The following is a 19,182-nucleotide window of genomic DNA, read 5'->3' on the forward strand; positions in this document are numbered from 1 at the left end:
TTTAACTCTATTGCCAGTGTTTTAGAGCCATAAATGAGAGGATGAAGATGTTTTCTCCACACCTTTAAGGTGCTTTCAACTCAATTTTCTTTCTCTTAGCCAGAATCTTTGCCAATAGGGAAGAATGACTGGTGCAATCAGTTACCAAAATATTTACATTTGGCTTTAGAATTTGGGGTTGGATTTTTGTTTGAAGAGGTGTTCCTAATGCTTGGGGATTTCATAACACAAGTCAAATATTGAAGCTGCACTACCAAGGGAAGACATAGGAAACATGGGGAAGTTTAGCCAATTCCTCCTTGCTCCTTCTACATGCTGAAGATGACATCTCTTAGAATGATGTATACAACCAGTCCAAGAGGAACCCCAGCCTTTCCACCAGGCTTGCTACATTTTCTCACCTCATCCACAAGAAGGTCTTGTGATAATCAACTATTGTTTCCAAAGGTCTTTGTTTCCAACTCTTGTGGGAAAATCTATTCTATAAGTTGGAGTGAAAAACAAGAGAAATTGGGTTAATAACAAAAGAGAGTTAAAGTGAGTTATTCTGATGATCCATCTGTCCATAATGAAGAGCCGACTAAATTTCCATGTCATGGTGTGATGGAGTGAAAAATTATTCATGTGTAGATGTTAACAATCTTCTGCCTCTCCCAGTGCATCAAGGAGAAGTTGAGTTTTATTTTCTCAGATTCTCACCATTCCAACCTCTCCCTCCTATGTTTAGCAAAATTGACCTTTGGCCTTTTGCTATACACAATCAAGAAGAGAGAGCAAGAATATATGAGAGGCAGGGGGAAAGGATTTAGGCTTCATTCTAAACCAATATACATAATAAAGTGCTTGGACAGAGGAAAATACTGAGGAAAGAGAATTGCTCTGCCTGGAGGTCCAGGGAAAGTTGGGAGTGGGGTGGATAAATTGAAGATAGAGACACTGGAGACCTGTGGAATATGATGCAAAAAAAAAAAAAAAGAAAGAAAGAAAGGGGTATTTAACGAGTTGCTCTGAATCTCCTTCATGGTTTTTGATTAGCACAAGAATTTGAATTGTTTTGAAATTACTTTTGGTTGCTAGACTATGTCTTTGAATAAGACCTACTCTGATACTGGACAACGAGGGTCCTTACTGTATCAAAGCTTCATTAATTTCACAAAATCATCTTTCTGTGAGGTTGAATGCCTTGCCCCTGTCGATATGCAATGACACTTCATAGCAGATCTCACAAATTGGCTTTTCCCAGTAGTTAACTACCAAAGCCCTGCCAGAAGCCTTGGCCCTAGTGAGATGCAGTCTGGTGGCAATAACACTATCCCTCATCCCTGACATTTGGTTAGATATTGTAACTTTCTCCAGTGCTTTGACATCAATTTTCTCTTCTTCCATCCTCACGGCATCCCTACTGGGTAGGTAGGACCAGGATGCATATCTCTATTGTCCTTTGCCAGCAAGTAATTGGCAAAGACCACAAATCCTTAGGCCCCTAATCTCAATCCTCCTTGAGAGATCCCTCAGAGAATTCAACAATGAATTGTCTGTGATCCAAAGGACCACTTGATACAGGAGACACTTGAGAACAGATAAGGATCGTGTCAACTGTCCATTCTTCTAGGTTCTCTGTTCTGGGTCTCCATATTGAAGCAGATCAACAGAAAGCAACTTACCTTAACCATAATACCTTAGTGTTCCAACAGAAAATGGCTCTTACTGGCTTAAGATTTGACAGTTTACACACATCCCCTTTTTTCGAAGGGGAAGAAAAGACATTTCCATTTGAAGATTATACCTGTATCTTTTGTAAAACCACATTGTCCATTATAATAAACACTACCTATTGTACAAGGAATTACATGATAAATTCCTCTTAGAATTCAGTGGCAGGAATAAAAACCTGGGCAGATGAACTCACAGGCTTTTTTTTTTTTTTTTCTCGACAGAGAACCATGTGACTCAATTTTGTTGTTTTCTTCCATTTTTACCTTAACTGCCAAGAAACTCAGAGTAAAGCTTAGTGGTCAAAGACAGTGATTTATCATAGGGTTGTCTGAACTTTCTAGTTCTATTTCCTGTAACTTTTTCTTCTGTTTTTAATTTGAATTGATCTGTTTTTATATGCTCTTAAAATTTGAAAACCACCCTAGTCTATTTTAAGTAGGCATGTTAGGGAATCATAGACCAAGAGACTCTCAAAGTAGGAAGAGATCTTCAAAGATCATTTATTGCAACCCCCCCTACAATCCTAGAAATATCATCTACTCTCTCCCCACCACATGGTCATTCAGCCTCTATCTGAATACCCCTAATAACAGAGAACTCACTATCTTTGAGACTCAAACATTCATTTTTGGACTGCTCTGATTTCTAGGAAATTCTTCCTTATATTGACCTTATGTTTCAAGCTTCCATCATTTGATTCAGATTCTGTCTCCTGAGACCACCTAAAACAAAGTGAAATCCTGCTCTTCATTGTAGCCTTTCACATACATCAAAACAGCTATCATGCTCCCCCTTAGTTCTTTAGTCTCCATTTTTCTTGGCTAAGTATTATAATTCCTAAAATTGGCTCCTCTCAATGCCTTAAGAGAAAACCATAGTAAACAATAATTGGATTATTTTCAATGCATGAATGGAGACCATTTTTGCTATCAAAAGACAGTGGCTATCAAGATAAAAAAAGGTTAAGCAACAATGGCATAATAGAAATGTGACTTAATTTACCTCTTGGAAATTTTATGAGGGGAATATAAAAACAGTACTGCTTTTCAAATGAAAAGCAAGATATTTAACCTCAACCTAATAAACACAACAAATACAAAATACATTTTTGTATAATGGTTAACTAAATTATATATATATATATATATATATATATATATATATATAAATTTATATAGAGATACAGACAGAGAAGGGTGGTGAGAGATAGAGAGATGGATGGAAACACCGGAAAAACATTAAATAAAAAAGGAAAAGAGATGAAAATGCACAGAGGGAAGATATACAGAGAGGCATAGAAACATTCATTTATTCATTCACCAAATATTTATTGAGTGCCTTTTATATATGTCAGGCACTGTGCAGAGTACAAAGATGAATTGAACATGGTTCCTGCCATCAAGAAGCTTGTAACATTTATTTTTTTTCTCTCTAGAATGAAGTATAGCAGAGACAACAAGACAAATATACAAATAGCTAGAAAACAAGTTAATATTATATAACCATTAAAGAAGTATAGGTACAATTATTACAAGACTTCAGAAATAGGGACATATCACTAGTGGGAAAAAGGAAGGCTTTTTGGAGAAAGTGATATTTGACTAGACTTTGAAGGATTGGCCTCCTATGGTGGTATTCAGAGGGAATTTCAGGTAGAGGGAAAAGCATGAATAAAGGCATGGAATCAGAAAAGGTCAGGGGAAAAAGCAAGCACTAGGTTTGGGCTAGAGCATAAACTGTAGAAAGGGGATAGAGAAGATTATAAGATCTGAGCTTTAATCCCAGAAAGGTACACTGAAATATAGATAGAGATATACCCAGAGAGAGAAAAAATTTACTTCTCTGGAGTAACATAACCATCTTTTGACACCCTTTTGGAACACTGTCACTACAAACCATTAAAATAGTGTTGCACTTTATAGGCATAAATAAGGATATTTCATGTTAATATTTGTCCTTTGAGGACAAGAGACCAAGTCAACCCAAGTCTGACCTATGAGACAGGTTCTGCAGACTCACAACCATCCAACTGAATTTAATCTGACCCTAGATTGCTCCTGGACCAAGGGATACCCAAAAGAACAAGCAAGTCTTGCTTCTTAGTCACATCAAATATGTCCCAATTAAGGTAATATACTGCCACTTATAAAGAACCTACCTCCATCAGCTAGTCCCCTAGAGGATTCTAAGCATTTGCTTGGAGCAATTGCTTTTCCTTTGATCTCTCATTCCAGAAAAGCATGGTCATGAGAAATTCACCTGGGACTACTTCCCATGCTGGGCTCAATCACCCTGAGGTAGCTGCAGCCAGTGAGTGCAGGGGCAAAGTTCCTCCCTGGCCAGACTATTCCCACTGGGTACAGAACTGTACCCACAACTCAGATTTCATGGCTCTGGAGGAGAAAGGTGTTGTCAACAATAGTAATCAGAATTGGTTCTTATCTCGCTTTGAAGTTTGCAGGCTTGGTTCTCCTCTGACTTCCCTCCCCATATACTGGAGCTCTTATTTGGATGATGGGCACAGTGAAAATATTCCTAAGATGTCCTCTGAAGTCAGGCCTCTTCTCAGGTATTTCTGAGACTTTAATTCTATAAATAGGACTAAGACCATGTGCTTTCAAGTAACAAATGAATCCATAAGGCTGGGCAGAATTGGAGGATTGTTTTTCACCTGCTCGGGCCAAATCAACTTAGGAACATGTATGGCTCTGGATGAGATCCTGTCTGCATGATAAAGGTGATTTAGTGACCAAGGAATCTGCAATTTTTTTTTCTCTCTCTCTCTGGACTGTGATGTCAATAGTCACCTAGCTCAAAACACCCCAAACCAAAGTATTCCTGCTAAGCTTATGCCCATACGTACACTTAGAGGTCTTTCCCCAGGATCTCTAAGGAGTGTTCCTAAGGGTCAAGGGTTGTCCTTGATAACTCAGATCTCTTTTTGACTTGGTAAGAGCAGTTCCTCTTTTACTAACTAGATAGTGACTTTAGGAAGACAGCTTCTCCTCTCTGGACCTTAATGTACTTTTCCACATTTCAACATGGTTGATGGTCTCCAGGGCCGTGCCAGGTCTATAACTCTATGTGCTCACGTTCATTTGCTTGGAATTAGGCCACCTTTGAAAAATCTTTAGTGGCATCTGGAGCCACTCTAATTTGCAGTGAGCCAAAGTTAGAAAATAGATTAATAGTCACCTCTGTTCTCAGTGCCTCTTTGAAAGAGATCCACTATTGCTTATCCTGCAGCAAATCCAAACTGGAAAGGAGATAAGATAGCACAGTTTTTACAAACCACTCCAGAGAAACCCAAACAACATATAAATAACAGATGTATTGTAGGTTTTTAAAAGGTACCTTGTGTCTATGTTTGTGGTCTACCTATCAGTCATCTTGAGCTGAGAAGACAGCATGGACCAGAGAAGGGGTAAGAGAGAATCGTATTGCACAGATTCCATTATTTTAATGGGCTAGGAGTAACCAGCCAGGTGGGAAATGTGCTTGATTAAGTCGACTAGCTTTGGCTGAAGAGGAGGCTAAAATAAAAGGGCCAATCCATTGTGGCCTTTTGTCTAATTAATGCTTACTTGATTCAACTGAGTTTTCAAGTTACATCCAATTGTTTGATGTCACATAGATGTGACCACCCAGTGTACGAAGTATTACCATTTGGCCGTTTGCCACCTCCCACTCCTTGCAAGTTGATTCCACTTGGCTTAAGGACAAGAATGTGATGAGATGAGTAGCTTGGTAATAAAGTTGTTTATACTAAGTCTAAGACAAGGTAGGCAGAATGGGAGTCCTTGGAACAACACTTTTTGGTAGAGTAGTTTTGTGTAGTAAACCAAGTTACAGATGAGGTAGATAGCCATCTGCTATCTCCTCCTGCTTAGCTACATCCAGTGAAATAAGGAATAAGTGGATCACTGAAAGCTGCCCACAATCTAAACAGATTCAGCCTCTGCCACCAGACATATGAGTAACACTGCCAGCAATAAAATCAAATAAAAGTAAAGTGGACTAATTTGAGAATCAGGCTGACTTCAGGTATTCTTTGGCTGGCTGGATGTTATAATAACATGCAATAATCTATGAAGTGAGCCCAAACAGGAAGGATAAAATAGAATAAATGATTTAAAGGGATTTTGAGCAATTTCAATTTCCTTTGTGCCTTTCTGTGTTTTCTAAATTTTCTACAATGAACATGTATTGCTGTTGAGATCAGTAAGAAAAAAAATCTAAAGAGATTTAAATAATCCCCCATGGGATGACCATTCTGTTACGTTACGTTTGTAGAGTACAGTCCAACCTCAAGTAAGCAGAACCCAACTTGAAGTTCATCAGCATTTGGCTTTCTTTTTCCAATAATCCATTTTGAGTAGAGCCAAATCACAAGAAAACAAACAGATATAAGGGATGTGGTGAAACTGATTTAAATAGCTATTTGAAAACCTTGTTTAAGTTGTTTTCTAAATATTTTGTTTTGCACAAAGAATATAGTTTATTTAGGAAAACATCATTTTGAAAAAATCATTTTGGTCCCTCTTAACCACCAACTCAAGCTCCTGTGTTATTAGTGATGGATGAATAGAGAAATATAAGAATCAGGCTATACTCCACTAAATAAATCAAATGGTACATGAAAGTAGAGAGTGTTTTTCTTCTCCATAAATAATTAAAACACTAAGGCAAATTGAAGAAAGCTTAGTTTTGGTCAATGCAGAAGGCCTTAATGAAAAAGAATCCAAGAAAGGATGGATGATTTTAGATAGAGGTTCATGATAGAATCAAGCAAAGGGAGATGTGATCATGAACAAGACAGGACTAGCAGGCTAGACAAGGTAGGCTTGGTTGGCATGCTGGACTAGAGAAATACCAAAGGGGGAACTAAGGGGTAGGATTCGATACAGAGCTAGCGATCACACTCAGTGGATCTTATGGCTCACTAAAAGACATTGGCTGGTCAGTGCTCACTTTACAGGGCCAGCCCAGGGGCTAGACAGTCCCTGGGGTTAAAGCACTACACAATGTCTGGGAGAATCCTGATCCATGGCACCTACAGCTGCATCCTCATTCCCCCTACCTTGCCCCCCAAAATCCTTCCATATTCATATAAGAGGGCAGTACCACCTCCCGTAGAAGTAAAGTCATGTTTTAAGTTGGTACCTTTCTTTGAAACTTCCCTCAGGCTTTGCCTCTTTCTAGAAGTCTTAAAAGTTCAGCTTTTGACTGAACCTTGCCACCAGTAGAAGATGATATTTCATGCCTCCTCCTCCACTGCCATGTCTAGAAAAAGGGATTAGAAACTCAGTTCGAGGAGATTGAAAGGCAACTTGAGCCTTTTCTGCGTCCTCTTGAACAGCTTTAGTATAGTAAATAGACCACCCTGAGGCTGAGAGAAGTGAGCTTCTGTGAAGAGAGTAGTCCAAGGGCGCTTTGACTGAAGATTGAGGGGAAAATGCTGGGAAGAGCTTGTGACTCTAAGCTCAGATTCAGGGTGAGCTGATAATGGAAAAATTAAATATTAGTGAGAAAGGTATCAAATTATACCTTAGGCATTTCTTTCTTTAAAAAGGCTTGTTCTAAAAGAATTAACTGCTTTACTGGCTGATATGTTTGGGTTCAGCTGTTTTAATAAAGAGATTATTTTTTATAATAAAAGAGAGGAAAAGCTTGCTTAACTATTTTAAACATGCCTGTGACTTAAGCCTTATTGCTTCGGTCCATGTGACTGTAGCAATCCACTGCCAATAACCCCTTGAAAGTAGGAAAACTAAAAGAATAAAGTAAAAGCAAATGTTCAAAGGGATTTAGTTTAAGGGCAGGGGTAGGGGCTTGAAAGGCAGGGTGGACAGGGGAAGGGAGGGAAAGTACCAAACTGTAAGGGAATTGCTCAAGTCAATCTACGACCGCTATATCTTTTACCCTAACAATATCTCTTACATCTCTTCCGTCATGTTCAGAATGTGACCCTGAGGCCCAGTGAGATACTCACCTAGCAAGGACAATTCAATTGTATTGCCTAGATTCTCCTTACTTAGACAAGAAAAGAGACCATGACAGTCCTGGAAAGATTTTGAGTAATAAGCAATCAGAAAACAAAGGAACTTCTTCTTAGCCCTCAGTTATCCAAACAAGACAGTTAACCAGACTCTTCTCCCCCCTCCTCTTCCCTATGCATTCCAGCCAACTGAGGTCACAGCGCACTGGGATTCAGATGTATGTTTGCTGGAAGATGTTTTATCCTGGCACTAGTCTCACAGTATCTGAGGTATAAATTGTGCTCATTAAATACTTTCTAGAGATTCAAACGAAATGAAAAAGAAAACAAAGTGCCTCCTACTTTTTTTGTGTGAAAATAGAGAGCTTCTTATCTTAGTCCAAGTAGGGTCTGCTCTTTTAGAATGACTAAACTTGGAGGTGGTTCTCTGCCCTTCCTTAGGGTTCACATCCATTGTAGTATACATTCAAATGGCCTTTTGGTGATAGCTGTGTAGTGAGTGAAGCTTATTAAAGTTACTTCCCAGGGGCCCCCTTACAGTGGAATTAGGCTTGAATAACCCTAGACATTGGTCATCAGACTCAGAGGTATAGTCGTTCACTAATTTCTTGCCCAGGCAGAACAATTTGTTGAACTGGAGTGAGCTTTTCCATTGGGTCACCAAGAGAGGATGCCAGTCTTGGAGCCCTTTGCTCCTGGGTGGGAGAAAGAGAAAACAGTAAGTATACCTTCTCCATCCTAGGCCTTTCACAGGATTTCAATATGAATGATTCCAAGCCCTGCAACATCATGCTACTCCACCAGCAGTTTGCAAATTGCTAAACTTTCCTGGGTCGTTGAACAAATAAACATTATTACATTTGTCAGGATTCCATAATTACAATTGTATAATGTTGCTATTTACAAGGTTTTTACAGATTTAACAAAAAAAGAGAAGGCACATTAATACATAGGTAATTCTCAACTTCCTAATAAGATGTGTCCTAAACATTTATAAGTCAATGACTTGGAGTTTGGAATGCCTTGCTGCATAGAAACTGTGTTACATATGTGGTGGTCAGGTTTCTAGGCCAGTACACAAAGGCTGATTTAACCCACATGAAGCAGAGTTATATTAGCCCTCTGGCTGAGGTCCTAGGTCCTGAGAGCAGAAGGAAAAGCATTCATTCTTCCCATTCTTTGGGTCCAAGGAAAACCCAAAGCAAAAGTTTTAAAGTAGAGGAATCTAAACTGACTTTTCCACCCTCATACTTGTTTCACACATCTCCTAGGGATCCATTGCTCATGTCTTGTCCCAAGTCTTCCACTATAATCCTTCATTCTTCAAAACTGCCAACTTCGGGCTTCCCTGGTGGTGCAGTGGTTGAGAGTCTGCCTGCCGATGCAGGGGACGCGGGTTCGTGCCCCAGTCCCGGAAGATTCTACATGCCGCCGAGCGGCTGGGCCCGTGAGCCATGGCCGCTGAGCCTGCACGTCCGGAGCCTGTGCTCCGCAACGGGAGAGGCCACAACAGTGAGAGGCCCGCATACTACCAAAAAAAAACAAAAAAAACAAAAAAAACCTGCCAACTTCTTCATTTCTCCTAGTCCTGATGAAAATGAAACTTCTCAGTCCTCCTGAGCATCTAGCTCAGTTCACCTTCATTATGATATTAGTGATGAATCGCCTCTTACCCTCCAAAATGTATATCTATGGTTGGAAGGGGAGGCTTGTCAACCCCAAATGAACCCCAGTTGGTGAAATTTAAGGGAAAGTAACAACCTCTAGGAAGTTTTAGGAAGTGGTAGATATTGGAGGACAGGAGGAAGGAGCTACTAGGTAGATAGCAGGGTGCAGCCTGAAAGGCAAGCCCTGCAGTCACTTCGCCAAAGCTATGCCCCCTTTCACAGCATCTTTCCTTCCTCCCTGTCTGACACCACAATGCTCTCTCAACGTTTCAAGTGTCTCCTCAATGGCTCCCATGGTAGTGGCAGCACGTGTGAGGCATTCCTAGATCTTGTGGGTATTTTATAAGTTGAGTCTATCTCACTAAGAGTCAGCCTGAAAATTCATAGAAAGTTGGAAACATTCTGGAATAGGTGGTGTTAGTCGGTGGCATCAACATAGGACATTTAATGAAAGGTAAGTGAGATGTCTGGGAGCTCTTGGATTTAGGTCAAGCCTTCTGAAATTTGTTAAGGGGGCTCTTTTTTTTTTTCGCGGTACACGGGCCTCTCACTGTTGTGGCCTCTCCCGTTGCAGAGCACAGGCGCCAGATGCGCAGGCTCAGCGGCCATGGCTCACGGGCCTAGCCGCTCCGCAGCACGTGGGATCTTCCCGGACTGGGGCATGAACCCATGTCCCCTGTATCGGCCGGTGGACTCTCAACCACTGCACCACCAGGGAAGCCCGAGGGGGCTCTTTTTTGAGGACTTCTGTGATTTGTACAGCCTGCCAAGGCCATTGTGGTCAATTAACATGCTGCTTAAAGCACAAGTGCTGATGAGGCCAGGATCAGAGGTCAAATCCACTTTGGGGCCAATTGACTTCAATCCGTTCCACAGATGCACAGCCCACCGAATCTTGCCCTCTATCAAGGGGATCCAGATGAGTGAGTGTAAATGGCCTCAGCTACATCCATCTCCAGTGCTGGGAAAGCGCTACCAAGCACACAGCAAATGACGGCGAGTCAGCTGCAGTGTTTTCTGCTGCAAACTCCAACACATTCTTAGGAATGGATAGATTCTTGTGCGGTACCTCCAATGCCTGTGCCACCCTGCCAGAGGGAAAACCCTTCAAGAGCTTCCAAACCCTTTCCTGCTGTGAGAGAGAGACAGAGACAGAGGCAGAGACCGAGACTGACTGTGTGCTGTGTGTCTTGGGTGTTCCCTTCCCCACAGGAAAGAATGTCTTGGAGATTGGATGAATGTGTGTCCCAGTTGATTATCTGCTTGTATTGGTTAGGAGGAAAGAACAGAGCCAGGTCCCAGGTGGCAGGGTGGCAGAGGGTGGTGCAGGGGGCCGCAGGGCAGCCACATGCTCAGTACAGAAGCTTTCTGAAGCATAAATGTTATGACACATAGAGGGTACCTGTGATAGTCACAGAAATGAGGATGCATTGGGTTTTCTTAGGAGAAAAGAGTCATCGAGAGCTGACAAAGTCAACAAAGGCTAGTGGAAATATAGGAAGAATGTGGATGCCTTTGGTAGCTGCTGTTGGAATTGTGATTATTCTGGAACATGTTAAAAAGACAAGGGAGCAGGAGTGTGTGGAGATGCCCTAATGTTTACTTTAGAGTCGTGTGATTTCCAAGGATATGTGGAGAGAGCAATGGGTCTGAGGGTCAGTGTCTCCATGAAAGAGAGAATAAGAAAGCAAGATAAAGAAAAGATACTGACAGGAGCCCAATAAAGCAATGGATTCCTCAGAGATAAGTACATGGGGAGAATTCTTGATAATTAGGCTGTTGTTGCTGCTTAGGAATGATACCCTTCTAGTAGGGGAGGAGGGATGAGGGAAATTGTCGTGAATCCGAGCCAGGCAGTCAAGGAGTTGCTAGTCTTATTTTGGTTGGCAATACCAACCTCAGAAGCAATTGGGCAGGGCCTGCAGAGGAAATGACATAAGCATCCCCTCGAAGATGATGTTGCCAATAGATCCTGGGAAAAGGGGGTCGTTGCAATATTGCTGTGTGGCTTAAGTAGAGGTGAGTCTCTAAAGACCAGAGGTGGCTCACCGTGAGGCCCAAGTGCTCACAATGAGACAGATGGGTGCACCTGCCTGATAACTGGATAACAAGGCCAGCCTCATTAACATTCAAATACGTTATCAGTGAGGAGGTGAAGATCTCTCTAAGGCTGGGGCAGCTGACCTCCCTCAGATGCAGCTTGCTCTGCAATAGGCCTCCCCACAAGGTTTTTGCGCAACTCAGTGGAGCTTGGAAATTCACCAACTCCATCACACTCTGCCAACGGAATGTAGGCTGAGACCGGCACCCATGCCAAAGGGAGCCCCAGCTTTGAATATTTAGCCAGTTCCTGGGCTCTGTTTTCCTGCTGGCCATTACCTTACGGCTTGTTTCTCACCAGCTGCTTTTCTGCTTTTCTTCTTTGGAAGGCTGTGATCTCCACTGGTTGCAGGCCATGGCCCACTTGTCTGCGGGGCAGGAGAGACACAAAAATAGTTAACGAAGAGAGTGTGGCAGAGAGGGGCATGGGAAGATGCTAACTAAGTGTGATCTCCACTTACCCATCTTTGCCCACTGGTGGAGGCACGGGAAGGGGCTTCGTGAAGCCTTTTTTTCCAACCAGCCAGAAGGTCTCTTCTGTGCCTTTGCCCTTATTATAGAAAATACGGAAAATCTTAAATGTGCTATAACCAATTTTCCTAAAGAAGTCCTTCTGGTCAATAGGGTGCAAACATTCCGTTTGGCTCAGAAACTGCCTCTGCTTTCCCCTTATCACCACTCCCTGGAGTCTTCCTTCCTACACGGCTTCTTTGCCATATATACCTAAGGCTCAGACAAGCTCCATAAGCTGCCACAGTGGCCAGATGAAAAGCAAACAGCATTTCAAGCTGTCATCCAGATGTTTTGTCTACCCGCTGCCACGCAGCTCCATCTTTGGGAATACGTGGATGTTTCGCTTCATAGCAACCAAACATCTGTACGTTCAATCAAAGATTCCATTTGTCATTTTTGCCATGATCTTTTGGAATTAGGCAACCCATTGTCTTTTGTATCTAGAGTACATACGTTCAGAGTCCACCTCCATCCCCAACACTCCATCATCCAATGGCTCTCACAAAACCCAAAAAGGGAATAGAAATGGAAAGCATGCCATGCAACTTTGATCTTAAGCCCAGGGCATCCTGGCTGCTTTGAGAAGTCTGCATTTCTGCAATGTTCTTTTCTTCCTGCCAAGGGAGTCTTACAGAGAGAGACCCCAGGGAGGCCTCCACCTACAGCCCCATTAGTTGACTGTCAAGAACCACAGGTCTGAGAAGAGGAAGGGAATGTAAACCTCAAGTTCATTGCCCCAGGGCCTGCGTGATGACCTCAGAAGAGCCAAATTTTCTGCCTCTGCCCTGTCCTCCCCTCTTTCCAATCAACCCTCCTCAGCAATGTGGTTCTCTCTCCTGCTTTCAATTCTCTTTTCTCTGTCCTCTCATTTTCCCCAATCCGTAAGGGAAAAATGTGTTTACTAAGACTGAGAAAAGTAATGGGATGTGTTTCCAACTCATTAATCTGAAATATGGTCTCACTCTCGGCAGATCTCATTTGGAACAGTTCTAAATAGTTTAACTTAGAAATTCCAATGAGGTGTGCCCCCTTTAAATATCAAATCCATTATTCCCTATTTTACATCACATATATCCAGCCCTTAACAATCACAACAACAACCATAATAATAATTAGCACATTTAATTGGAGAATCTCAAAGCATTTCGCAAATATTTGGTTCAAGGCTCTGAACGAGCCCTCCGTGAGGTGAGTAGGAAGAGAATACCACGACAGCCCGACCTCCATGAACAGGCAACCAACCCACCCTAAACCTAAACCTCAAATAATTGGACTGTTTGGGGCCACTCTGTTTTCAGAAGAAGTGAGCAACTTAAAAATATGCTCCCATCACTCATTCTTACATTTATTCCACCCTCGTGGTGTCAGGGCCGGGAATACAGAGATGGCTCTGTCCTTAAGGAGCTCACAGTGTAATTAAATAAAAACAATTATCAGGCCATGTCTTGGGCCCTAAACAGAAGCCCAACTCTTCTGCTTCCTCAGCTCCTTATTTTCCTCACAGAACCTAGTACAGTGTCCCGTATAGAACAGGTGCTCAGTAAATAGACTGTTCCATTAACTGGCACTCTCATTCCTTGAGTACTTGGAATACTCAAGGTGTCATTGTACCTCATTTTGGTAAAACATACTCTCAGAACTTGACCCCAACCCCCAACCATAGTTGACTATTTTTCTTGAGCTCTAGGGGCTATCAGGACAGCATGCCAATCCCCAAGGGAGATTTGCAGATGCCAGGATTGTCTAGATATTTGGGTGAGTCCTGGGACATACTGGCATGCCAAAACCAATGGTTGCAAAATAGGATGGAAGTGTTATGGACTCAGGCAAGCTTCCAAGTCAAAGAGTATGCTGGGGAGCTCCAGGGGCTCTCTGAGGTTTTGGAGCCCATCCAGGAGAATTCTTAGAATCCTAGCTCTCTGTTTACCCACCCTACTTTCAAAAGTCTGCTGAAGGGAGGTGGGGGGGGAAACAAGTATGCAACAACTGAAGCCTAAAGTGAACTCTCTGACTCAGTATCAATCCCTAGGCAGTCCCAGAGACCTCCCAAATAATAGCACTTTACTTTGGCCTGACACTTTTAAGATACTTTGGCACCTCCTGTCTTATTTAATCCTCACAAAAACTGTGGAAAGTAGGTTTATTATTAACCTCATTCTGCAAATGGGGTCCCTGAGGTTTATGGTGATAAAATGACTCGTCAATAAGTAGGCATAGCTGGGACTTGAACCCAACCCTACTAGACTACAAATTTTATTTATTTATTTTTTACTATGACTTTGCTATATTTTATTGAGGTATAATTGACATAAAACATTATATTAGTTTCATGTGTACAACATAATGATTCGATATTTGTATATATTGTGAAATGATCACAACAAGAAGTCTAGTTAACACCTTAGACTCCAAATTTTAAGTGTTCTTCCCTCTACACCATATAACTTTTCCAACACACTGGAGTCAAGGGGCAGGTCTAGAGGCCAAAAAGCAACTGCGGGGAATTTTAAAGCTTGTGATTAATGATCTGCCTGATAATCACAGGTCAGAAGAGGCCTCCATGTTGAGAAATGGAAGCACAGAGAAGATGAAGTTACTTGTCCAATGTCACACATTGAGTCATTGATGGGACAAGAATTATGGACCAGACCTTCTGACCTTCATGACTCTGTCAATACAACCTCATTACTTCTTAGCTCAGTTGCTGGTGTGTAAATGTCCACCTCTGGCAAGGACAACAGAAACCAACTAAGAACAACCATTTGGGGAAAGTTTTTCAGAATGTAAACCTACCTAAGAGGCCCTGGCAAATATATGTGATAAGCCTAGATATATACAAAGTCTCAGCAAGGAGCTTCAAACTTGTTAGGAAAACAGTAACTGAAACAGGACTCATTCATGTAAGAGAAGAGGTAATAAGATGACTTATCACCAGGCCATTAGGAGAAAAATATTGAAAAAAGCAGAAATGGCCAGTTAAGCACTGATGATTCTGTGCCAGTATAGTACAAGAAGAGGTTGGAGTGGGCAGGGGAACAGCTTCCCAGAGAGTATGAGCTTCTTGTCTCTAAATGTGTCCGCCTCTAAGCTTCCTCATTTTGGTCTCTTTCTTTGTATCCCCCTCCCACTCAATTACTCAACTTCTCTGTGTTCTCCTCTCTCAGCCAATCCAATCCACATCTTTGATCCCACTAAAAGAAACAACTTAAAGCGTCATCACTCCAGTGAAGGAAATGGGATGGGGGGTAGAGGGGAGAAGAGTGTTGTTGTTACTGGATCCAAGCCTTGAGCTGAAGAGAAGAGGCTCTGATGGAGGAATTTTAAGCGTCAGCCAGCTGGAAGGAGAGGATGTTTTTGGCCATCAGCTTTGAAATCACACCTGGCTGGCCATCAAATGTGGTCCTTCTGACCCAGGCACTACAGCGGTTCTTGCTTTCCAGCAGCACAGTGTGGATGGGGGGGTGGTGGTGGTGGAAATGTTAAATCAGAATTTCTAAAGTGTGCTGGTGATGTGGTCTTATTGGGGATGTATTGCATGCCCTCAAGGGACAAGGAATCTTCTGTCCCCAAGTCCCTACTAGGTAATAGCCAATACCTGCCTCTGGTGGGGAGGTAGAGTTACAGAGACAGAAAAGATCTCCCCTCCTCTCCCTTCCTTTCCCCTGGGGCACCCTCTCTTCTTCTCTCTCAGTATCTCCCCATCAATCTCTTTTCCTCAGGAGGCCCCTGCCACCCCAATAACCAAGGCCTGACATGGCCTTTGGGGAAGCCTCTCCCAGCCTCTTCCCCCAAATTCCCTGGGGTAGGAGAAACTGTGAAGTTGCAAAGGGGCCTTTTAAAGTAGTCCTGCTTTTGTATGTGAACCACCCAAAGATGTGATTGCTCCTGACTGGTATTTGGGGGGTAATAAAAACCATGGGGATGGGGGTATATTTTTCCTTTTCAGTTTCAAAAGTGGCAACTCTTCAGCTCTTAAATCCTCTCTTAAATGAGGGAATCTGTGTCTAGTAATACAGGCAGGCAAGTGCTTCAGGAAACCAAGCCACCTTTGTCCTCTTCTGCTGAGAAATGACCAAATATATAGAGGGATCACAAAGGCCTTGGGTGATTTGATTCATTGCCTAAGTAATATCGTCACCCACATCCTATCTTTGCGCTCTCTGCAGAGGTGGGAAAGAAACCTCTGTCCCCTAATAAGTGGCCCATACCCCTTGCTAGAAGATATTAAGGATCTATTGGAAGGGACAACCTAAGACTAGCCATAAAGGGAATTAATTGATCAACTAGAACCAGGCCTTCCAATCTTTGACTTCTGAAATCCTTTTATATGTAAATTGCCACTATTTGGGGTAGGCATGCAAATGACAGAGACAAATTGTGCATCACTCACTGCCCGGATTTTGCTTTGCCCAAGAATAATCACTGGGGAAATAATTTTCATGGACAATGGTATCATAGAAAGACTACTGAATGGGAAGTCAGGCTTCCTGGGTTATGGCTTGACTCTGCTATCAACTGACTATATGACCCTGATCAAATTACTTCACCTTTTTGGGCCTCGGCTCTTCATCTGAAAATGGAGTTAAATTATCAAATCTCTAGAGTCTCTTACAGTTGGGACGACCAGGGGCCCTGGGGTACCCAGAGGAAGATGAAAAGAATCCAGTGGAAATGGTGAAAAAAGAAAAATGAATATTACTATAATCCTGAATCCCAGATCAAGTGATAGTCCTAACAGAGAAAAGGCACTATAAAATGTTTGTCTTTCATCAGAACTGACTGGTTCTTGGGGAAAGACATAAAGCCTCTCCGTAAACAGGGGGTCAATGTTGTGGATGAAAAATCAGAAAGGAGAGCCACCAAGCAGATGGACAGAAAACCCAAACTCCCCAACACTGTAGCACTGCCACATACTAAATGAAATGGAAGTTAGAAAATGTAAATAATAGTGCCGCTCACTGAAATGCAAATTCTGGGCAATTTTTTAAGAGAGAAAAATGCAACTCCTAGTCAGAAAAATGCAGAGGGATTTTAACGACCCTTCTCACTGTAGCCATATTTTGAAGGAATGAAAAGTGAGGCAAAAAGGAACAATCTTTTGGGAACCAGAAATGGAGCTGGAACTTCTGCCCAAATTATAATCAGACACCCAGGTAAACTCTTTCAGCAGACCATGACCTCTCCAGGAGCAGGTGTGTCCAAGTGGTTTGACTCAAAAAACAAAAGGACATTATACCTTGAGCTCTGTCCTTCCTCGAAGCTCCACTTCATAGCCTTCACTCAGGGTTCGAAGAATTGTCACCATGCTGTGACTGACGTGAACGCGATAAGCTGTAAAAGCAAGAGAGGCATGACTTTGGATCTTTTCAGGTAAAATCAGTGAGAAAAATATTAATGTAATAAATGCCCCCACTTCTAAATGAACTAGACCCTAAGCAAAGTCCCTGAGAGAGAGAGAGAGAGAGAGAGAGAGAGAGAGAGAGAGAGCTTTAGTTAGAGTTTCACAGGAGGAGGAGAGGGAGATGGATGGCCTTCCTCACCAGGCCAAACACCAAATAAAACATTAGCTGTAGCACCTATCAGCCTCCTAGACACTATCTCAGATGAAAGACCATGCGATAGAAAGGTGTTCATTCAACTTGAGGTTTGAGATGAAGAAAAAAGCAACCACTACTTGGCTCTTAGCTGAAGCGTGACCTCATCTGAGGGAAGTTAAGCTTCAGCAGCCACTCTCACAGGCTGCTGCTGGATCTGAACCCCCAAGGTTTGCACATCCTACTTAAGAGGCAAAAGGGTGTCTCTTCCATATACATCCATCCAACTGTCTTTCAGTATTGCTGAACTTAAAACATCAGAGAGAAATGTACCAAGACCTCTGCCAACATTCTGTGGTGACTACTTCTATAGCTGTCCTTTGGGTGGGTGCCTCTAGCTGTGTACACACATGAATGGATCATTTTCCTACTAATAATCCCAACTGAGGATGAGAGCTTTATATGAGGAACTATGACTAAAACTTCTTTTTAGAAATTAAGTCTAATTCTTTGGTGAAGAACAATCATTTAACTGAGGTAGGATCCTTAACTGTCCTGAAAACTGTCATCCTATGAAGTAAGACCTTGTTCAAGTTGTGTTCAATAAAAGTACAAGACAGTCTCACACACACTTGAGAAAGTAATTCTTTTAGAATCTGAGTACAATCTGAGTAGCAAGTCATGGCCGAAAAGGACTGCAAGAAATTTCTGATGTGTTCTACAATGACTTTCCTTCTCTTGACAGCTCAGTATTGTTTGTATCTTCCGCACTACCTCATGGTCACCCAAAACCTCTGCTCCAAAAAGGTTGTCCCATCCTTAAAATTCACCTAGTGTGTCCCTAGCCAGCCCTATGTGTGACATTCCACTAGCATCTTGTTGTGAGGGAACATTTCAGTAGAATAATCCTACTGACGGGGAACACACAGCTCAATACAGAGAGGTGGCTCATTCCAACCACCATCCAGTTGTGTGGCAAGGAAGATCACTCCAGGGCTGGGTTACTAGTCACTTCCACTCCAGAATCAGTAGATTCAACTGAGCATAAAGGAGGTATTGATGAAATTGATTTTTTTAAAAAATAGACCTATGACACGTCCTAGTCTCATATCCTACAATGAAGTTAGTCTACCTCTTTACGGATCTTCATGAAGTTAGTCTACCTCTTTACGGATCTTCATGAAGTTAGTCTACCTCTTTACAGATCTTCACTCAGGAGTGGCGCTTAATGTGGTATTTCAGTCACAGTCATTAGCTTCCAGAAAAGCACTCTAACCAGTTCCTGTAGTGCAGAGACCACATATGTATGCTTCTTTGTATCCCTCATAATGCCTTCCTTGCATAGTCAGTGCTTAATATACACTGCTGTGCATGATTCACTCCATTTTCTCCTTCCTAGGAGTTTCCCTGGTGCAGACCAGAATATGACTTCAGTGTTCTACAAGCTTACATCAGTCCAGAGTACTGTGCCAAATCTGCATTGCGTTTCCATGATCAATTTCACTTCATCTTGGGTTGCACTTCCAGAGCAAAGTTATATGCGTGCAGCAGTTCCTGGATGACTCCTTCCATGGCCTCTGCCATATCTGTGGAGTTCGAAGACTTTCCCAGATGTCAGAAAATTTATTCTGACAACAGCTTCTAAGTTCCATGC

General features: G+C 42.2%; 1 protein-coding gene across 1 annotated transcript in view; it reads right to left on the reverse strand.

The window, feature by feature from the left end:
- Positions 1-11,761: 11,761 nt before the first annotated feature.
- The window catches only part of GUCY2F (guanylate cyclase 2F, retinal), a gene marked incomplete at both ends in the record, with an annotated part of 84,920 nt that continues 77,499 nt past the window's right edge, over positions 11,762-19,182 (reverse strand). The window contains 3 exons of the mRNA XM_082609314.1: positions 11,762-11,849; positions 11,943-12,031; positions 17,231-17,325. Of these exons, the coding sequence (XP_082465440.1) occupies positions 11,762-11,849; positions 11,943-12,031; positions 17,231-17,325 (272 nt within the window). The remainder of the gene's footprint in view (positions 11,850-11,942; positions 12,032-17,230; positions 17,326-19,182) is intronic.

This window comes from Mesoplodon mirus, assembly GCF_964341445.2.
Source record: "Mesoplodon mirus genome assembly, chromosome: X".
Classification (NCBI taxonomy): domain Eukaryota; kingdom Metazoa; phylum Chordata; class Mammalia; order Artiodactyla; family Ziphiidae; genus Mesoplodon; species Mesoplodon mirus.